Here is a 20,794-nt window from a genome sequence, read left to right on the forward strand (position 1 = left end):
TGAATTTCATTGCATCTCCTTTTCAGCCATGAGAGCCATAGTGAATTGTGTTGTCAAAAGAACAGACCTCGTTAGTGAATCAAAAATATCAATAAATGTTTAGGAAAGGTGCAATAGAAATAGCTTCAGAAGATTAAAGGATTTTTGTAAGTACAATATTTCAGCTAAAAAAAGAACCAAGGATGGCTTCTGGTCATAAATTTAAGCGATTGAATTGGTTTGTGTAATACAAACGTTTCAAGATAGAGTAAATCCATTTAAGAGACATTTTACAACAGAAAAATTGATTAGTGAAAATAGATTTAAAGGATGCTTATTTCACAATTCCTGATTCATAGGAAAGCTCAAAGTATCCTCAGTTCAGATGGCCAGGTACCCAATATCCGTTTGTATGCCTTCCTTTTCGTTTGGCCTTGGCTCTAAGGTGTTTTACAAAGGTTATGAGGGTTGGGATAACTTATCTGAGACAAAAGGGCAGTTCACATGATTATGTATTAGGGTACATTTTTTTTTATCGTGTCTTAGGATCAAGTGAAATTAAGAAATTACTTGAAATTGGTGATGAACTTGTTGGAAGTTTTTTTTTTTTTGTTGTTGTTGGTTTTTTTTTTTTTTTTTAATAAATGTCGAGGAGGGAGTTTTGGAACCAAGCCAGATTCTGGAGGTTGTTTTAGGTTTTCAGGTGGATAACTAAAATATGGTGCTGAGCTTGCCAGAAAATAAATCTCCAAAGATGAAAAGATAAAAGCACATTTGAGATATGCACTCAACAAAAAAGGGTTTCTTTGAGGGCTCAGGTGAGGGCTATAGACCTGTTTTTGTCTTCAGTTCAGATGGTGTTTCCTGTTCGCTATAAAGCATCAGATATAAAGAACAGAAAGCTTGAGGAAGTGTTTATGGTATAGAGATCAGGTACTCGTGGAGGCAAGAGAGGAATTATTTTGGTGGCTGAAAAATTAGGAGGTCTGGAATGGCCGAGCTATTTCATAGTGTCCCCAGACTTCATTTTGGAGACAGATGTAAGTTTACTTGGTTGGGGAGCTCATTTGGATCACCAAGAAGCACTTTGCAGATGGTCTCTGGATGGGAGGTCATCTCACTTCATCTGTTTTCAGAGCATGAAATCTTGCTTTCATCTCATAGAGTTTGTTAAATATAATTAAAATGTTTTACTACAGAAGGGCAATGTATATGTTGTTCATTATATCAATCCTCTAGGACGGAGCTAATCAAAGAATTTCGCACAGATAGCCAAGGAAACTTGGTGATTTTGTTTGAGCACAAGATATGCTTAAGAGCAGAATATCTTCCTGTTCAGAGCAATAGTAAGAATTGGAACTCCAGATATTTGAAAGATTACAGCAATTAAAGTATTGGAGTCTCAATGGGGAAGTTTTTGTGAAGTTGTTTGAGATCCATTGTAGGTAGATCTTTTAGCTTAAAGTATGACAAGGCAGTTGACAAGGTATTGCAGTTGGAGATCAGGCCCAGAAAGTGTATGCAATACAACAAACCGGGGAAGGGCTGAAGGGTTATGCTTTACCTTCTTTTGTAATGATTCAGAGAGTATTGCCGATGGTGAGAAAACAAATGTCAAATAGTGTTAGTGACTCCATTTTGGACAGGTTTGCAAGGGTGCATTCTGGACAGGTTTGCAAGGATGATTGAGTTTGAAGTGGAGGAATCCTACTTGATTTCGGTATCACCAGGTTTGTTGGTAGGTCCAGAATGAGAGGAACATATTTTAGTGTTGAGCAGTCTATTTATCTTTCTTGTAGGATTTCATGAGAGGAGACTGTTGTGAGGGACTTTCACATAAGGATCAAGAGTTACTCAGAGACTATTGGGCACCAAGGACAAGGAAACAATATATCAGCTCATGGAAGGTCTGGGTTTGTTGGTGCATAGAGAAAGATTTGTTCCCATGGGAGCTTGTGCAATATAGTTAACTACATTTTGTCTGTGTTGTTTGAAAGAAATTTAAGTTACAGAACTATGCATTGTTATAGGTCTGCAGTAGGTCATAATTCAGTAGAGATAAAATCAGTTGGAAGAGGTACTCTAGTTTGCAGGTTTATGAAAAATATTATGTTGCATAGGCATCCTAATCCAAAGTATAGCTCTATATGGGGCATACATTTTGTTTTAGATAAGGTAGAGTCTTGGCTTTTCAATAAGATTCTATCTTTACAACAGTAGTTGGCAAATTTACTTTGTTTGATATTCAGAATAGTCATTTAATGTTAAAATATTTGATGTCAGTAACAGTTGCTTCTGTCCTGTGTTAAACACTACAAAGGTGTAATTTCATCTACTATAGCCAGATGGGTAAGGAATCTAGTGAGTGAATCTGGAGTGGATTTGAGTACCTCTGGAGCACATTCAGCGAGGGGCAATGGAAACTAAAGATTTTTTTTTTTTTTTTTTTTCCAGATGTACATTTGTAAGAGACTTTGAAAGCAGCTGACTGGTCAAATGACAGTGAATTATCTAGGTTTTATCTTAATTCTGGTGAGCATGTTTCTTCTGTGGCTCTTAGGGGCTTTGAGTCTCTGGTCCTGATATGAAATGTTGATTCCCAAAGTGTTTGTTACAAGAATCTGAATTTCTTTAAAGACACAGAGGCTAAGAGTAGCCGTTTGAGCCCACCCTTGAGGTGGCTTTATTACAAGTACAGTGCAATGAAGTAAGAAGAATATGTAGTTGGAGATAATGTAAAAAGAAAAATAGTATTTTAATTAAGAAGGATGTTCTAGGAAATATATTTGGAAATTACTGATATCAGTTTAATTGTGGTGTTCTTTTTATTTTGTTTGTGTGTTCTTTTGACAGTCTCAATGAGCAGAAGAGTTGGTATAGGGGGCAGTTTCATTTTGGTGTTTTTTTTTCTCATTGATGGATGCTTCAGAGCAGAGAGAAAAAGGGAGGTGGTTGTCTTTCTACGATTTTTAAGGATTTTCATGCTCAAAGTTTCGCATTCGGTGTCCGGATAAAAGTTACTTTTAAACCCATCATGTAGATGGCAGTAAATTACTTATGCATATATCCTCAGTGTCTGTATTGAAATCCAGATTCTCCTAACACAAACATTTGAAACGACATTCCTTAAGATTTTGATGGTCAGTCTACCCTCCTTGGAGGCTGGCAACATAGTTAATGGTTGCCCACCTGATGATCTATGCTTTGTCTTTTCTTACTGAATAAAATGCAGCCATCTAAAGGATGTTCTAGTTAGCTGAACTGTATGATAGGATTAGTAATTAACCAGAGTCTAACACTGGTAAACTGGGCACAAAGTTAGACATTATTGCAATGAGCAGTTTGATAGTTATGGGCTGAAATATATAAATCTGAAACTGATGTATGCAGTTCATCTTAAAAATGTAGTGAGCGTTTTTAAGTCTGGCGTAGTTTCTTTTTCATATAGCCCTGAATTATGAGGATACCAGGTGAGATGGAGCACAGAATCTGCTGTTTGAAAATGATCTAAAGGGGTCTTCTGTTCTATAGAGAATGAGGGGATGGGCAGAGGGGTGATGGGTTTTATCTTTGTACTCCTGACTGAGTGACTTTCCAGGAAACGGGACGAGGGGCGGATGATACTTTGTGCTACATATTTTATTTTTTTCAAGTTTGAGATTGGGATGGACGTGAAGGCAAAGTATGTGACTGATGATCACAAAATGCATTTTCCAGAAGGTGCCCCTCTGCAAGGACTGCAACAATTCTATATCTGCAGCCTGCTAGGGCATGAGGCCTACTGTGAACAGTAAAGTGGCTGAAGCCACTCAGGCAGCCCCGCCAGCTCTGTTTTGGAATCTGCCCAGCAATCATTCAAACACATTTCGATGTCTAACCTGTGACATTACAATACATATCCAAGTAACCATTTGCTACCATTTACTGAACGAGTGACTTCATTGTAGGATATCTAGAAAGTAGTGGTCTCATCTGGTTGGCTGGGATAATGGAATGTGAGCGTGTCATACCATCTCATTATGCCCCCAGTTTGCTTTAAGTACTGGATTTCAGAGCCAGCACTTTGTTAGGACTTAAGAAGTAAGCTCTGAGAATTGGCATAGTACCAGGACTTGAATTTCATATTGATGTAATATGTAGAAGCCTCAATAAGGAAAATACCCTGCTGATGTGCCTACGCTGAAAAAATAGTACAAGGCCCAACTGTCTGAGACCTGCGTGGAGAACATCTTGAAACAAGAGCGTACTGAAGAGCCACAAATCTCTGCTGCTTGTATGATCTGGCCCAAACCTAACACGCAAGATCAATTTCCTCATGACAAGAGGGTTGAAAATGTTCTAGAAAGACAAAAGAAATGTCTGCTCCTAAGACCCTTCTGCCCCTGGAGACATGCTCTACGGACTGAGTACATCCTCTTGTGGCCCTGTTGTGAACATTTTTCATGTCCCAAAGAAGGTTGCTGAGCACAATCTTTGGTCAAATGTACCTTCTCAATCTGATCTCAGACGTTATGGGCCAATCTCCTTGTGACTTACTGTTCCTGTGATATCCCAGTTGGTCCACCTCCACTCTAACCCAAAACAAGTGTACTCAGCTGTCCAGGGTTTCTGCTCCTAGTCCTGTAAGTGGTCTTCCACTGTAGAATGTTGCCTGCAACCAAGTGTCAGTGAGATACCAACCAACGTTTGACACCCGTTGGGTGCTAATGTTTGGTGCCACCATTCTGTTGATCCTTCTGTTGATCCCAGTTAGTACCTTGAGCCTTGATTTAAACCATCTTGAAGCTTCTGCGGGTCCACTGAACTTTGACTAATACATTTTCCATTATCCTCATTGGAGTTTGGAGCTATTGATTACTGGACAATTAAAGATGCCTGTTTCTTTGTCAAACATTAGCATTCCTAATTTGTGGCCTGGCAACAAGGTCACTTTTGGGTGCTGGCCTATTGTACTTTGAATCTTGTCTCTGCAGCACTGTCGTCTGGATTGAATCCTGAGCTGCACTGAAAAAACGAGGGGAAAGGGAATACATGTAATATCATTTATTTATTATATTATTTTGTAGCTCATTAACTGGGTGAACTGATATGTGGTTGTACCAGAGAATTTCACTGGCCATTCCTTAGATTGGCCAGTGTGTAGTGTAATGCTGATTTTTGTGGTAAAATCTAGCACATGTTGTTAATAACAGAATAAATGTTTGGAGTCTTATTTCCACCCACACGTGATGGAGAGATATTATTATCTTGTGGATACCTTTAAGGTTCCTGCCTCCACTATGCGTGAACAATATCCTGTTCTCTTTGCATAGTTTTGTCAGTATGTTGATTTTATTGTGTGTAAATAGTATCCTACTATATATGTGCTCCAATGTCTAACAGTATGTTTGGGATCATATCTTTTCCTCAAACAGTGTTTAGTCTTTTGTCTACTTTTCACTGCCCTGCCTTTCATGTGTGCAAATGAAGACCAGTTTTTTGTAAGTAATAACTCTGACTGTATATTATTGTTTATGTCTACTGCTGTCATATTGTAGCACATTTCTCCTCCAGGAGATCCTCATCAGTAGTCAGAAGCCCTTAATTGCCCCACCCACATATAGATATGTGTATGTATGTATATTCATAATAGAAAAATAAAGTTCAAAGCTTATCAGGAAAGCGTTATTTAATCTTTTCTATACAAAACCAATTTAAAAATACACAAATCTATCAAATTCTAAGGTTAGTCATAACTTGTGCCCCATTCGAAATGTCCTACAACTCGAGCACCTTCGTACAGTGTTGTGAAAAGCATATAAAAAAAAAAATAAAAAAAAAAATATATATATATATATATATATATATATACACACTTCAAAAAAGCAAAGGTTACAGGATTGTTATAGTTAGGCTCACATTTTAAACGTACAAAACGATAGAAATACAGCAGTTATTGTTAGTTATTTCAAGTAACTGTCACACCCCTTCCATGTACAGTTTTCTCCTCAATAGTTTTACTGCAAATATTACATTGATATTATCAATGATGTTATCAAAGATGTGCAGTGTTGCAGTATGTGGGGTAATTAGCAGTGCATGGCGAGGGCGCAAATTAAAGTTACCTTAGAGTTATTTCAAGTAACTATAACTTGTGCCCCAAGTACAAACATAAGAATATCTATGGATTGGTATGTTTAAAATGTGAGCCTAACTATAGAGTCCCTGTAACCTTTTGTTTTTTGTAAGTGAATTACTATGGTATCTTTAACTCTATTTCCTAAATATAACATCCCTGTAACCTCTTTTATTGAATCTGTTTTTTTTTTAATTTTTTTTTTTTACTTAAAGTAATTTTAATTACTATACCTTAATCCAACCACCGCTGCACACAGCTTTTGGGCGTGTGCAGTGGTGGTTGGCGGCACCTTGCGGCCAACCCCCTATAATCACCCAACCTCACACTACACACGGCCTCCTTTCTTCCTTGGAAAATTGGGGGGGAACACGTTGTATATCATTACTGTATATGGGGCAGTGCCAACAGGGTGGGCTTCAAGACCATTTTACATACTTGTATTTTTAGAAAGGGACAAGACAATATCTGGTCTCAGCAGCAGTTGACAAGAAAGAACCCACTCATCACATGCACTACATGAGATATTGCATTAAAAAAAGCAAGGATGCCAACACCGCTAAGGTTTAAAATTAACTTTCAAGGTCAAAATGCAGAGACAAAACATTTGCTTTGCCTTCACCATGCGCAGGAAATTTGGATGATTAATACTTTACAGAAGTGGATCATAAACTTGGGCACCTGCTTTGTTTATATCTGTAAATGCTTCCTGTTGAGGTTTAATTTCTGTGAAATGAGCATTGTGCCAGAATGAATCCTGCCCTGCGTTTTGTGCAGAATGCCTTCCCAACTTGAGTACTTTCTACTGGCTAATTATTAAGTGCTACCTCGATGGGTAAATGCATAGTGCATCTCCTACACTTTAGCTCGGCAATGGAAGCCGAGGTAATGTCTCTAGTGAAGTTATATGTCTCTTAACTTTGTCTTAGTGATTGTTCACCAGTCGTCTTCATCAGATAACTTTATAAGTTGGGACTGCATAGAAAACACACTTAGAAGATTTCACTTCACAAAAGCAAGTGATTTAAAAAAAAAAAAAATTAACCCCTCGGTCCCAGCTGGCTCCCCACCTCCTGCAGGAGCCTCCGTGTCTCCTGCAGGCAGAGAGCTGCTATTCGTATCAATAATAATTTCATCTCTGTAACTGCCTGCATGTCTGCGGACCGTGAAAGAGATGAAGTCTCTACTTCCCGCAAGTGGGAGGATTTTTAAAGCTCCTGCTTGCTGGAAGTGGAGTGTTTGCTTTTGCTTGGTGAAGCAGGACCCCCTATTATTATTTAAAATATGTAGCCCCAGGGAGTTGGTGGTACCCAGGGAAGGGGGTGGTGGGGGCTGTGTGGCCCACTGCATAGTTATTACACGTAGCCCGGGGAGGTGGTGGTCCGTGGAGCTTCTAAAAGCCCTAGGAGGGGGAACCCTGTGCACCCACTTCTAAATTTAAATGCCCTAATGCCCCCAGGACCTTGCCCACCCGGTGGACAAATGAACTTAAAGTGTGTGAGACTGTGCTTTTTAAAGAAAAAATATTCTAAAAATCTGCTGATCCATCCACAGATTTTTCAGAGAATTAAAAAAAGCAAACAAAAAAAATAATTTTTTAGCCTTGGCGGGTGCCTAGGTAGGCCCCTAGACCAAGGCTAGGGACTCAGGGTATTCCTACCCTGACCCCCTTTATTTTTATTTTTATTTTTTTATTATTAAAAACATTTTGTCTTTGTTACTCAACGGAAGCCGAGTCCCAAAATGGCTGCCAACACTTCCTGGTTGAAGTGGTGGCAGCCAATCAGATATCAGCACAGGGACATCCGTGGATCCTCTGCATTCCTAGCTATCTCTATTTCTTTAACCTTTAGTGTCCTAAAAACTACTGAACGTATTTACACTAAATCACAAAATGCACACTTTCTGTCCCAAGAGCTAGCTTTCTGCTATATTTGGTGTAATTCTGTCCAGCAAATCGGGCTGTAGTAGTGTTCAAAATCCCAATGGGAAAATGCAAAGCGAAAAAGCATTTTGGAACCCCGCCCCCTTTTTCTTGGCCCCACTTGACCAATCACCCTGAAACATCAAATTCTGAAGTTAGTCTCAACTTGTGCCCCATCCGAAAATGTCCTATAACTCGAGCACCTCTGTACAGTGTTGTGAAATATATATTTTCACTGAAAAAAACAAAGGTTACAGGGACGTTCTAGTTAGGAAATAGAATTTAAAAAAAAATAGAAATTCAATTAAAAAAACAAAGGTTACAGGACGTTATAGTTAGGGTCACATTTTAAACATTTAAGCCCATAGAAATTCAGCTGTTATATCAAGTAACCATAACTCGCGCCCTAAGGTTACTATAACTTGCATCCCTGCCATGCACAGTTATGTGATTAATAATTTTACTGCAGCTGTTACAGTGACATTATCAATGATGTTATCAAAGATGTCATGATTGCTGTGGTTTGTGAGGGGATTAGCAGTGCATGACGAGGGCGTGAGTTATGGTTACCTTAGGGCACAAATCATAGTTACTTGAAGTAACTCTAACTATAACGGGTGAATTTCTATGGTTTTGTACGTTTAAAGTGTGACCCTAACTATAACGTCCCTGTATCCTTTTGTTTTTTTCTTTAATTGAATTTCTATGTTTTTTAAATTCTATTTGCAAACTATGATGTCCCTGTAACCTTTCTTTTGTTTAGTGAATTTCTGTGTTTTTTTTTTTTATAATGTAAAGTAATTTTCATAACTATACATTAATCCAATCACCTATGGCTGTATTCAGCGGGGGTTCGCTGCCACACCTGGCCCACAGCCCCCCTCCCCGGACTGAACCCGGGACATGGGTGCCCCTCTCTCCCTCCCACCTGAAGGCACCCACGGTCCCAGCTGGCTCCCCGCCCCCTGCATTTAGTGAGATTTTAGCTGCAGGGGTGGGTGGGGGCAAGTGGGCCCCCACATACCATATTACATTCACCCCGGGGTGATGGGGGTCCCTGGGGCTCTCGGGAAGGGGGCCACAAGCCCCCTTCCCACCTTCTCCCACTCCCCCCCTCCCCCCCCCCCAACAATACCATATTACATTTGCCCTGGGGAGGTGGCGGGCCGCAGAGGGCCTACATGGCTCTCCTGCCTAACATATGATATTGGCCCTGGGGAGGTAGCGGTCCCCGGGGCTTTGGTAATCCCAGGAGGAGGGTCCTGTGCACCACTCCACCCCCCCCACCCCCCCTCATTTTTTACATGCTTCCGGGACTTTGCCCACCCAGGGGTTTCATGAAAAGGGCATGAACGGCAGAAAAATCTGCGGATTCGGATCTGAGGATTTTTCTGATGTTTAAAAATAAAAAAGCCCTTGCGGGGTTCCTCTAGGACACCAGCACCAGAGCTAAGGGGTCAGAGTGTCCCTATCCATGCCCCTTTTCTTTTTTTTGTTTTGCTTTTTTTTTCTGGGACTCTGCTGAAGCCAAGTCCCAAGATGGCTGCCAACACTTCCTGGTTGAAGTGTTGACACCCAATCAGATATCTGCACAGGGACAGTAGGATCCGCAGAGGATCTGCGTACCTATAAGTCTATATTTTTTTTAAAATAATTTCTCCAAAACTACCGAATGGATTTACACCAAATCACAAAAAGCATGCTTTCAAAACCAAGATATAGCTTTTCCAGTCACCATTTAAAAAAAAAAAAAAAAATGGGGCACCGAAGCAGGCAGGGAAATAGATGAAAACATTGCTGCTGCGTAACGGGAACACCATTTTTTGCTGCTCCCTGCGTGTGGGAGCAATGCCAGCTCCCGCTGGAGGAGGGGAGCCAGTTGGGACCACAAGGGTGTTGGGGCTTCCTCTGTGGCCCCCAACAGACACTGGGTGCCCAGGGTGGGGCCAGGGCACCCACCATTGACTGGCCAAGTCCCAGGGGATGGAATCCTCCGGGCCAAATTCACCCCAGGGAGGGGAGTGTATGGTCGCTCCACTCCCATTTTTAATTGGCCACCCCTCAGTGGTTGGGGTCCCCGCAGCCGATATTGGCTCAAAGAGGGCAGCTGTGTGACCCCTCTGCATTTAAAAAGGTATAGGGCCCTGGGGGATAGGGTTGCTGGGGCCAAAGTGGCTTGGGGAGAGGGCCACATGTTCCCTCTCCCTCATTTTTGGCAGCTGGGTCTGGAAAATGGGGTCCCCTGGGTAAAACTTGGTCTGGGAAGGGGGACTGTGTGCCCCCATCCCATTTATTTATCGATGGGCCTGTTGGATGGGGCCCCTGGGGCTGAAATCAGCCCGGGGTGTGGTCTACGTGCCCTCCTCTCAGGTTGCCTGCATGCAGAGGATTTGCCAAAGGCCCTGTGGTTAACCCCCTGCCGAGCGCAGCCAAAGGCCTGCACAGTTGTTGGGTGATTGAAGTGGGGTTGGCGGAGCTATTGGATTGTCTTAGGAGCATGAAGTCATCCCACCATCCATGGTCCTACCACTGAATATCACCAGGATAAACAAGCAAAGGATTAGTGTTCCAGCTCAGAAACATCAGATTACTTGTGGCATGCGCTATATATATACCCTAAAGGAACAAACGGAGCCCAGATGGATAAAGGTTCAGTGGAGTGTGCCCCCACCTGGCATGAGCACAACAAGTAGCGAAATCCACCAAGAAGAAGCTAGGCTGATATAGTTTGGATGTTACTTATTGGGAATGCTGACCGGGTCTTCTGCTAGGTGTCTCGAACGGGGTAAATGTGTGCTGGATTAACCATAAAGGTTCCTTGAGCAAATCCCCAGAGATGTGCGTCAACATCTTTTTTGCTCTAGCCTGGATAGAGACACTGATCAATCAATGACAGCTATAAACTGAGGATTTACAAGGTGCCTGCCACCTAATATACACAGGTTTCCCCGTGCTTGCAAGTGATTCCTGTTGGAGAGGGTCATTTGAGCTATTGTGTGGCAGTTAACTTAGTTTGTGTAATAAGAAGGTGCCTCTGTTTACCCCTAATTGAAGTTCAGAATCTGGAAGGAACCCCCTTTATTTGGTTTATATGGGAGCAAAAATGAAACTTGTTCTTGGAAAGGGTTACAAAAGCAATGAATACTTGGATGACGAGGAGTATGGAGATCCATCTGGGCATTAGTATTGGATTTCTTTAACTTTCTAAACAAGATAATTACAAAAGTAGTAGATTGGAAAAACTAATGCCTGCACCGACACCTAGAGCAGGCATGATTTTCTTTTGTTTACAACATCTACTTTTGTTTTGTGCATGAAGAAGAAATTTCCCTAAATACTTAACAAGCATATGTCTGGACTTGTTTTTACAGAGACATGAGAAATGTCAGGTATTGGTGCTATCAGGTATTGGTTTTCTTCTGACCTGGGCCAGAACTTCATCTACAAGCCCAGAATGTCTTCTGTTGCATACAGGCCCTAAACATTGCCGCCCAAGGTCACCTACAGAAAAATGCAACTGGGCATTCGGGAGAGTAAATCGAGCCATAAGCTGACAATATCATTTTTCAACAACTTCTAGACCAGAATATGTCAATTTGTAAGATTGTACAAACTTACTTGGTCTACGTCAGTGTTGCTTAAATAAAAAGGGGGAGGATGTGTTGTGTGTGCTTAGGTAGAATGTTGTTGAGGAACGGTGACTCAGGTAGGTTCCACGTGTCCTAGTGGCACGTAGAACCTACGGTGACATAGGTAGGTTAATGGATACTGGAATTGAACATTGGTCCCCAGATTTGGTGAAGGACTGTTTGGAGAGAACACAAGAAAAAAATAAATCTTATTATGACAAAACTCCTAATGTAAGGCCTTTCAAGATTGTAGTGGGTGATTGGGTTCGAGTAAGAAAACCATATAGAGTCCAGAAAGGTGAGAGTCTGTATTTTGAGCTGGAGCAAGTAGTGGAGGTGCTACATAATGCTATTAGGTTGAGTGATGGTAAAGTTTGGAATCTCAACCATGTTCCTATATATTATAATGGACAGGAGATAAAAGGTAGTGAAGGGAAAGTGAGTGAGACTGTGGATGAGAGGAAGACCTTTGATTGGCTAGAGAATTAAGGGGATAGACGTTATATGGCTATGGAGAATAGTTCGTCTGACCCTGATCGGGAGGATGGTATGGATGGTGCATCTACGGGTAACAGTGCAACTTGCACTAACCACGAGGGTGGTGTTAATGAGTGTGGAGGTTGTGCAGAAGATAGAAGGCAGGAATTGGATTGTTTGACGGGACATTCGGGAAGTGAGTTGCGTGAGGGGAAGAGGACGGTGACATCTGGTTGGTTGAAGGATTTTGTGGTGGGGTACATTGCAAGTATTCAGGGTCAGTGGGGATGGGTGCGTTATGTTTACGTTTAATGAGTTCTTTTAGGTTAGTGTGTTTGGGGGTTGTGTTTGTTTTGGTTGTTATCGTTTTGTCTTTGTTTTTGGTTCAGGTGCTTGTGTGGGGTTGTTGTTGCTGATTAAATAAAAAGGGGGAGGATGTGTTTTGTGTGCTTAGGTAGAATGTTGTTAAAGTACGGTGACATAGGTAGGTTATACGTGCCACTCTGACACTTTAACTATGTCTTGACAGTTGAGCCTCGGTGCGTGTGAGTGCGGAGGACCTGCTTCCTGTAATGCCACGTTTCTTAATAAAATAATAACTTCGGAGCATTGTGTGGAGCATTATTGACGGTACCAGTAGGAGGTCACTTCAGTCAGCAATAATCTCATTTGCCTGCAACCTAATAGAAACAAATATACAACCTTTCTTCCATTTAGCTGGGTAGCTTTAAGTAGTTGGGCATTTAGACAAAACCAGATGAAAAAGTGAATGAAACATATTATGCACAATATGATTTCTACACTGGTGGACAGGGCTTCTGTTGTAAATATCTGAAATGCATACATTCCTTTACTAAAACTGCACTTAATAAAGAGTGTGACACTTAAGAAAATTCAGAAACCTTATAAAGACTTTATTTAAAGTGCAACACTCGGAGAGTACTGTGAATTATAATAACAACAAGATACAATAGGAGTTGTTTGCAGCGACGGACTTGATCAGTTATTACTAGACCTCACAGCTACAATCATAAGCACTTAGGTTTTAGCAATTGTTCTTAAAAGTTGTCCAAGATAGAAGGGGTTCATGGCACAGCTCCCTCAACATTAAAAACTAAACCTGATTACATGTGCCAATTGATGGAATGTGTCACGAATATAGGCTACTGAGCGCGAATACCCGCTAATATTCAAGAACGTAATCTCTTACTTTGCAAACAGATTTGAACTCGAACGTTCTCAGTGTTCAAAGTATTGTGAATGATAGACATCCTAGCCATAGACTTATTGATCCAAGAGTATGAATTTGAAAAGAATAGTTATAAGGAACAGGGAACCGGAAGAAGGAGCGTTTGTGAGGCCTTCCCTATTAAAAAGCAAAAGGCACCCTCCAAAACACGCTGCCTATGTTCACGTGAATGTTAAAGTGGATGACCAGAATATACAGTGAGCTGAAGAGTAGACACAGACAGAAAGCCAGTAGACCCATTTCACAGTGAAATGTACCAGAGCCAATAAACTACAGTGGATCCTGCGCAAGAACATTGTGTGTTTTGTGGTTGTTTTTTTTTTTTTTTTTTTTTTTTTTTTTTTTTTTGCACGTGCTTTACTTGTTCTGTTTTAAGTTTGTCTTGTATTTTCCACAGACATCGCAGTATGCAAATATGATAACATCTCTGCACCCAGCACTTGAACGCCAAGAATCCTAAGTGTTCTACATGTATAGGGTGTCATTTGCTCAGTCTTGGCACCTCACCCACAAGCTGATTAATAAATTAAGTTTAGCCCAGCATTTTTTGAGGGCAGGTTAATTGTGCCTCATATGTTTCCACAGGTAATACTCTGATGTCACCACATGAGATAGGTGCCTTATGCTCCCATCTTCAGCATGCAAAGTACATGCTTGTATATATAATCTCTCTGCAAGGAGTGGAACCAGGGAGTCACCCTTGGTCCTGATGATAAGCCTATGGATGGGCTTTGAAACATGTAGACCAGGAAGGCAGGTACATAACATACCCTACTTTCTCATACCCCCCGTTTTATTCAAAACGCCACTAGGGTATCCATGAAAGTATTAAAGCTGCAGGAGTCACGTATTTTTAACCACTTTGACCCCCCCCCCTATCTTTCCATTCACCCGAGTCATAGTCACTAAATATTCTAAAATAAAGTGCTCCTGCGTATCACGTAGGTTGTAGCATGCCCCGTTCCGCAGCAGAACGGGAGGAACCCAATGATGAAGCATACCCCCAAGGGGTAACCCTTGTGGGTGAGGGTTTTTAAAGGAAAAACTTTTTTTCCTTATTTTTCCGGTGGAGACTTCACTCCCGCTGGGTTTTGTGAGGTTACATAGTTCTTTAGGAGGGCAGGCCCAGCTTTTCATCCACCTTCTCCCTCTTTTTGTGTAAAATTAGTTGGCCAGAATATATAATGAGCTGAAGAGTAGCCACAGACTTAAACCTAGTAAACACATTTCACAGTGAAATGTAATCATTTAATTTGGATTATCAGGTGTGCTGTGAGACAGATGCTGTCAACTAGCTAAAACAGTATCCACAAATTAAAAGCACAAATCAATATAATTGATATGATCTACTGAAAAGAATTTTGAGAGAAAAGATATCCTTGGACTGGAGATACACGAGTGTGCTTGGTGATAATTCTACACAAGTTGCTAGATTCTGGGTGAAAGACTGTAAAAGTTAACAATGTGTGGTTGCAGGAGAGCCTGCTTGCGTGGAAGCTTATCCAACTCAACCGTTTGCTGGACAAGAGAAGGATGGTGATGGTGTGGATAAGAAGAGATGCACCTAATAAATGTGGGCAGTGGTTCCTAGGTAATACGACAAGATTTACCATGTTATAGTTGTGTAGAGAACTAAAAATCTATGGAAACATTAAATGGATATGGAAAAGGATAGGAGGGAGCATGTGGTATTTTGGCAAGGGCTACCGACTTTGGAAAAGGAGACCCAGGTTTGAGTCTCTGCGTCAGCTCCACATCCTGTGATTCTGGGTAAATCCCTTAATCTCCCTGTTCCTAAAAAACTTAATGTGACCTTGTGTAGTATAACTGGCGCTCATGTAAAGCTCTACAATATCTTTGGTTCGAGTTTGTGCTATATAAAACTGCAATGTGTGTATATAAGTGTGTGTGTGTGTGTGTGTATGTATATATATATATGTGTCTATATATATATATACAATTCACATAGACAGTAGTTTAAATATATGTTTATATGGAAATGTATCTTAAAGGTTCAGAGTTCGAGAAATGAGTTTGTATTCTTTGGTGTAAGTCCAGAAAGCCCAGGTCTGTGGATGGAAGTGATACAAATTACATTTATTTATTTGCTAATATCTTTATTAGGATAATACTTTTTTATGTTGCTCAAGACCAAATAGGTCCTGGACGTTAGCAATAAAAACATTGTGCTAGCCATATGTAGACTTCTTTGAAAAATCACCTGATATGTTTTTTGAGGGGCAAGATGAATATTTTTTAAAGACACACCATTCTGCTATGTGGCAAAACATGTTAAACTATGTGTCTTCCATCTCTCGCTTACTTTTATTTTCCTCTTTTTGTTTTTTTAGGGTTTACAAATAGGAGATGAAATTGTTGAGTTTGGCTCTGTAAATGAACACAACTTTCAGACCTTGCAAAATATTGCCACTGTTGTGCAGCACTGTGAAGGGGTAAGTAGAGGCATGCCTACCACATTGATGTTTCAGAAAGCAATCAGGATTTATACTCTTGAGGATGTATTTTTATTTTATAATGTCTGCTTGTTCATACTGAAGAAGTGTGTTGCACTCCAAGAATCCTTTTATCCTATATGTAATATGGAGCTAGAATTGAAAAGAACATATTGTACTGCTTCATTTTCTTGGGATGGCTACAAATGGCATACACAAGAATAAAAGAATGGAGTTGAGGCCCATATTAGGTCATTTACAAGAGTCCTGCAGGACCTTGCACAACAAAACGTGGCTTAGACAGTAGGGCCAGCTAGGACACATGCTTATATTTTCATTTCATTTGAGTAAGCTAAAGGATTTTAGGAGAAGGCTAATTTTGTTTCATAAGAAGGAATGAGGGATAAAAAGGCAGGCTAGCTACTAAAGATAAGTTGGCTACACACCCGCAGTGTGAATATATTGTGGTTTGTGTCTAATATCTCCAAAAAGGTTTTTAGTTACTAGGACAACAGGCTGTGCTATGGCATCTAAGCATGATGGCATGGTCTCCTTTGCCCCTTCCTGGCTATTCTCTTCCTATCCTTCAGTGAATTAGCTTTGATTAGATTTTGTAGTCATTGTGTTTGAGACATATCTGATTAAAGTACGTTTCAACAGCACTGATGTTTGGAGGAGAAAAATCTCAGAAGTGTTTTCTAAATTAATGGGTGTCGAAGGCAGGGAATTTTGGTCACAAAATTTGGGAGCTCCTTCTTTGTGGCTTTTGCATATGGCTCCATTTACTCCCTAAATTGATGATTCTGAAGCATGAAGAGACGCCAGAGATTGTTATTTAGGAGCAGCTTGGGTTATTGCTATTTGAACTCTCCTTCAATTGAACGTTTCTGGGGAAAAGATGTTGAGGTCTACAGAACCCTCCCTTGCCAGCACTCCTAGAGATTCTGTCTGTATCCAATTGTGACAAGCATCAAATGTTCCTCCTCTCATGCCATGAATGGTATGAGTGTGTGGCACCCGATTTGAGTCCGTAGGATAGAGGGAATTGTTGAGGGGTAGCACAAGAGTTCTGCTTTTTACCTTGGACTGCAAGGTACGGTAGCCAACTATTTATTGACTAGAAGTGGGTGGGTAGGAAGCAATGTCATGATTGCACCAAGAGTACTTCAAAGAGTCCTAACGCTTCTCCGACATTGAGGAAGGAGAAATTCAGGCTACAGTGGCTACAGAGGATCAAGAATCCACATTTGCTGTTGTAGCAGATGGCAATTGAGGGATTGATGATTTGCAATCAGAAGTACCCTCATTGCACAAGCTTGCAAAGACATAGCATTACATTAAGTAGCACAACAGTTGTGATTTTGGTGACAGTCGTACAGAGAAGACCTGTTTGTCATTGATATCTGGAGGGAACACCACCATAGTAAAGGGATTATACATTTTATTCTAATGTACACTAAACATATACAAAAATAGATTACATTCTAGTAGGAAAAAAGTGGTCTCTTTGGTGCTAGAGATGAAGATATGAGTGAAGGCACTGTCGGACCTCTCCTCAGCCATCATGCTGCTGAAATGTTTACGAGTGTATCTGAAGAAACGTCCACTATGACAGACGTGTGAACCAGCTTATGGGATCGGATAGTGCAGACCTCTAGCCAAAAGGCATTAGAACATAATTTGCAGGAAAAACATGAAAATTGAGTCATCTGGGATGTAATATGTCTCATCCCAAACAGTAATGAAGGAGAAACTTAATACTACACACAGCCATCTAGAAATGATACCTGGAAGAATAGCACAAAATGAACGGGCTGTGAAGGACTTACAAATCCCTGTGCCTGGCAGGTAGGGAGCTCGGTAACCTGCTAAGCACTGAAGCAGCACGTAAACTAAATCAGTCAGAAATATTATGAGCAATGTGACCAAAGCAGACTGCTTATATGTATACCAGCTTAAGAAGGTACCTATGAGAAATGACATCAGGTATATTATATCTGACAGTGGACAGACTTGTAATGAGATAGGCTTTTTCACCATCCTCTCTGTATAGCTGTCAGCAAGGTTTTAATAGATAATTATTTAAAGCGTATTTTAACCACTTTAAATTTCCGATTTGTGAATCCCAAAGACATACAGCAGTTAGAAGAGCTGATAACCTTTTTGAGGTGATAATGGCCAAAGGTTGAATGTGAGGGAACTAGGCTGTGGGGACCAGATGGCTTCACAGCTTCGCTCTACAAATAATTTTCGATCCTATTATTTGGACATCTGGCAGAAGTGTTTAACTAATCCTCTCACACAGGAAAGGTGAAGGTGACAATGATAGTCTACACTCACTGATATTACGACTGGAAAGAGACACAACAGACTGTGCCATTTACAGGCCTGTGACACTGTTCAATATTGATGTGACAATTTTCCCTAGAATTCAAGTCACTCAACACAGTCACATATGACCAATCTTAATGCCGACATAACACTCTGGCTTTGTTAGATATTAACAGATGTTGAATAACATACGTTTGAAGGTGCGCTTCATAAATGTTGCCAAACAAACACAAACTAAATTGATCCTTCTTGCCTTGGATGCCAAGAACTTGTTTGATAGTGTTTAGTGGAACCTTGTGCAACAATCGCTAGATAAAACGAGAATGGGAAAAACTATGAAAACTTATATTCTCGTTCATTCCAACCACACAAAAGCCAGACTTGGGATAAATGGCAAATTCTTGAATAGGATATCACTGACTAAAGAGAATTCTCTCTAAAACCCCTCATATTATAATGGAATATATGAAAATCAAGGGACTCTCCACCCAAAGCAGTCAACACAAATTAGTTATATTTTCCAATACCACTATATGCTTCATAAACCAGACCCAGATTTCTATCACAGCCCAGGTAGTGTAACTTAAAATTCATTCCAAGACTCTTGTTCATTATACAAACACTAAAATTCCCAAAATCGAATTCCTGCAATATGCAGAATAAAAGGTTGGCCTTCACATGAAGGTGGTACTTTACCACAGAAAGATTGAAGGTCATTATTTGGGAGGCCAAGCAGCTGTTGGAATGGTTGAGACAGTGAAAGCACTATGCGCCATATATAGTTGTTAATCTCTAAAATTCAAAGTATTGAGCAATGATAGTGCAAGTTATAAGACATAAAAGGCATCTCCTCTGACCTACATTCACTTGTATTTATTGCTAGGATACATAGGAGATGGTTTTTCTTAACCACTGATATCTGTAACAGGCAAGCTTATACCCTTGTTCTTCCTTGTGAACAGGCTATCTCTAGCTATTCTGAAAGTCTGAAGAGGTTACAGTGATGAATGTTTTGTGAACTAAGATATGGCATGTACAAGGTAATGAAAACAATCTTACAATATAATCCTCTGCTTCCAAAAGAACTTCATTGTTCAAAAATCTGGACTCGGTATACATTGGTTCCCGTGGTTGCTCGCGCTGTAGTTTCTCTAGCATGTGTAATGGATATCGTCAAGCAGGAGGATCTCATGGGCTGCACCATGCAACTGTTTACACGCTACTCGCTATACAGGATTATGCTGTGACTTTCTCACAGCGTTTCCGACTGTGCCAGGATTAAGTCAGAGGACGCCCTGTAGGGTAGGAACTCTAGATGACCATTATGAATAAGTTGGGTATCCTAGTCTTCATGAGCTTTAACTGCCTTTGTTGATACCGGACATATCGCCCTAAGGGATATATAGCGATACATATAGAAATGTTCCTTATGATGACATAAAGAAATTATTTCAGCTGATCCTTATTATCGCATATGACTTTTCAGTCCTGATGATGGCCTTGTGTGTATATAATAAAGCTGAAGGTCAAAACAGCGACAAACTTGGTTACAGTGTCTTATGCCAGGTGTACTGCTCTTTTGTCTTCAGTGTTCTCTGCTTTGTTGGTGTAGAAGTGCTCTGTATAGATAGTAGCTTATGTAACACATTTTGACTGTGTACGTAATTTGAATTTTGACTGTTTAATGTTTCTATAGTCTTTATGCTCGGCTCTGTAACCAAAAGAATATATTTTTCAAATACATTTTGTTTATCCTGATGTTGATTTACAGGCCTCTTGGAGCTTTCACCTTATTTACTTTTCTTACTTTTTATGTATTGCCTAAACTGTCTGTTTACTGACATTGTGTAATGTTTATTTGATGAATGAGGTTCCTTTGAAAATGTAGTCTTGTTGATTGTCCCAGCTATTGTGAGTTATTACGCTGCCCTATTCAGTGTTACATATGGAAAATCTTACGACAATTGTTCATAATAAACTAATAGTGTTTTTAAACACACTTGGGACCAGATGTAGTATCCATTTTTGGGGTCACAAAAACTCCAAATCTTAGTTTGCAACCTCAAAAGTGGAATTTCCAATGTAGAAATCTCATGTTAGGAGTTGGTAAAGTTTTGACAACTCCTAAAAGGACATTGGGTATAGATATTGGGTCAGTATTTGGAAGGGGCATGTTGTAGGCGTTCCTTCCAAATACCAAATAGGCATGTGATGTATAACAATTTTGCAACTGAAATCTGGTCGTAAAACATTGAAAAAAAATAAAAAACCTTTGACCTGGGGTAGTGTAGTAAGCCATATGCAAAAGGGGAGAGATCCTCTTGAAACCCCATTCCCATTTGTGAATGCAAGAAAAGTGGTTAAGAGTAAACTTTGGCCCACTGTACCAATGCCTGCTCTCACTCGAAGTTAAACAAAAATTTTATTACAGTGAATTACAATTTGCAGTACTATTCATGAGGTATGTCATATTAAATCCCACTCGGATTCAGAATTTTACAAGCCACCCTATTAGTCCTTATGTCTGTTCATAAAATTCAGTACTGGCCACAAACATAATGGTCGCAAATTGCAAATGTCTAGTAAAGTGGTCTCCAACCTTTACTATACGAAGAGCTACTTCTGCTTAAAGGGAAT

The 20,794-nt window shown here is 40.3% G+C and overlaps 1 protein-coding gene across 2 annotated transcripts in view; it reads left to right on the top strand.

The window, feature by feature from the left end:
- PSMD9 (proteasome 26S subunit, non-ATPase 9) overlaps positions 1–20,794 on the top strand; it is an 83,462-nt gene that overhangs the window by 55,774 nt on the left and 6,894 nt on the right. For both annotated transcript variants that reach the window (XM_069214919.1, XM_069214920.1), the window contains exon 4: positions 15,725–15,826. In XM_069214919.1, coding sequence (XP_069071020.1) covers positions 15,725–15,826 — 102 coding nt within the window. The remainder of the gene's footprint in view (positions 1–15,724; positions 15,827–20,794) is intronic.

Source organism: Pleurodeles waltl, chromosome 11, assembly GCF_031143425.1.
Source record: "Pleurodeles waltl isolate 20211129_DDA chromosome 11, aPleWal1.hap1.20221129, whole genome shotgun sequence".
NCBI lineage: Eukaryota > Metazoa > Chordata > Amphibia > Caudata > Salamandridae > Pleurodeles > Pleurodeles waltl.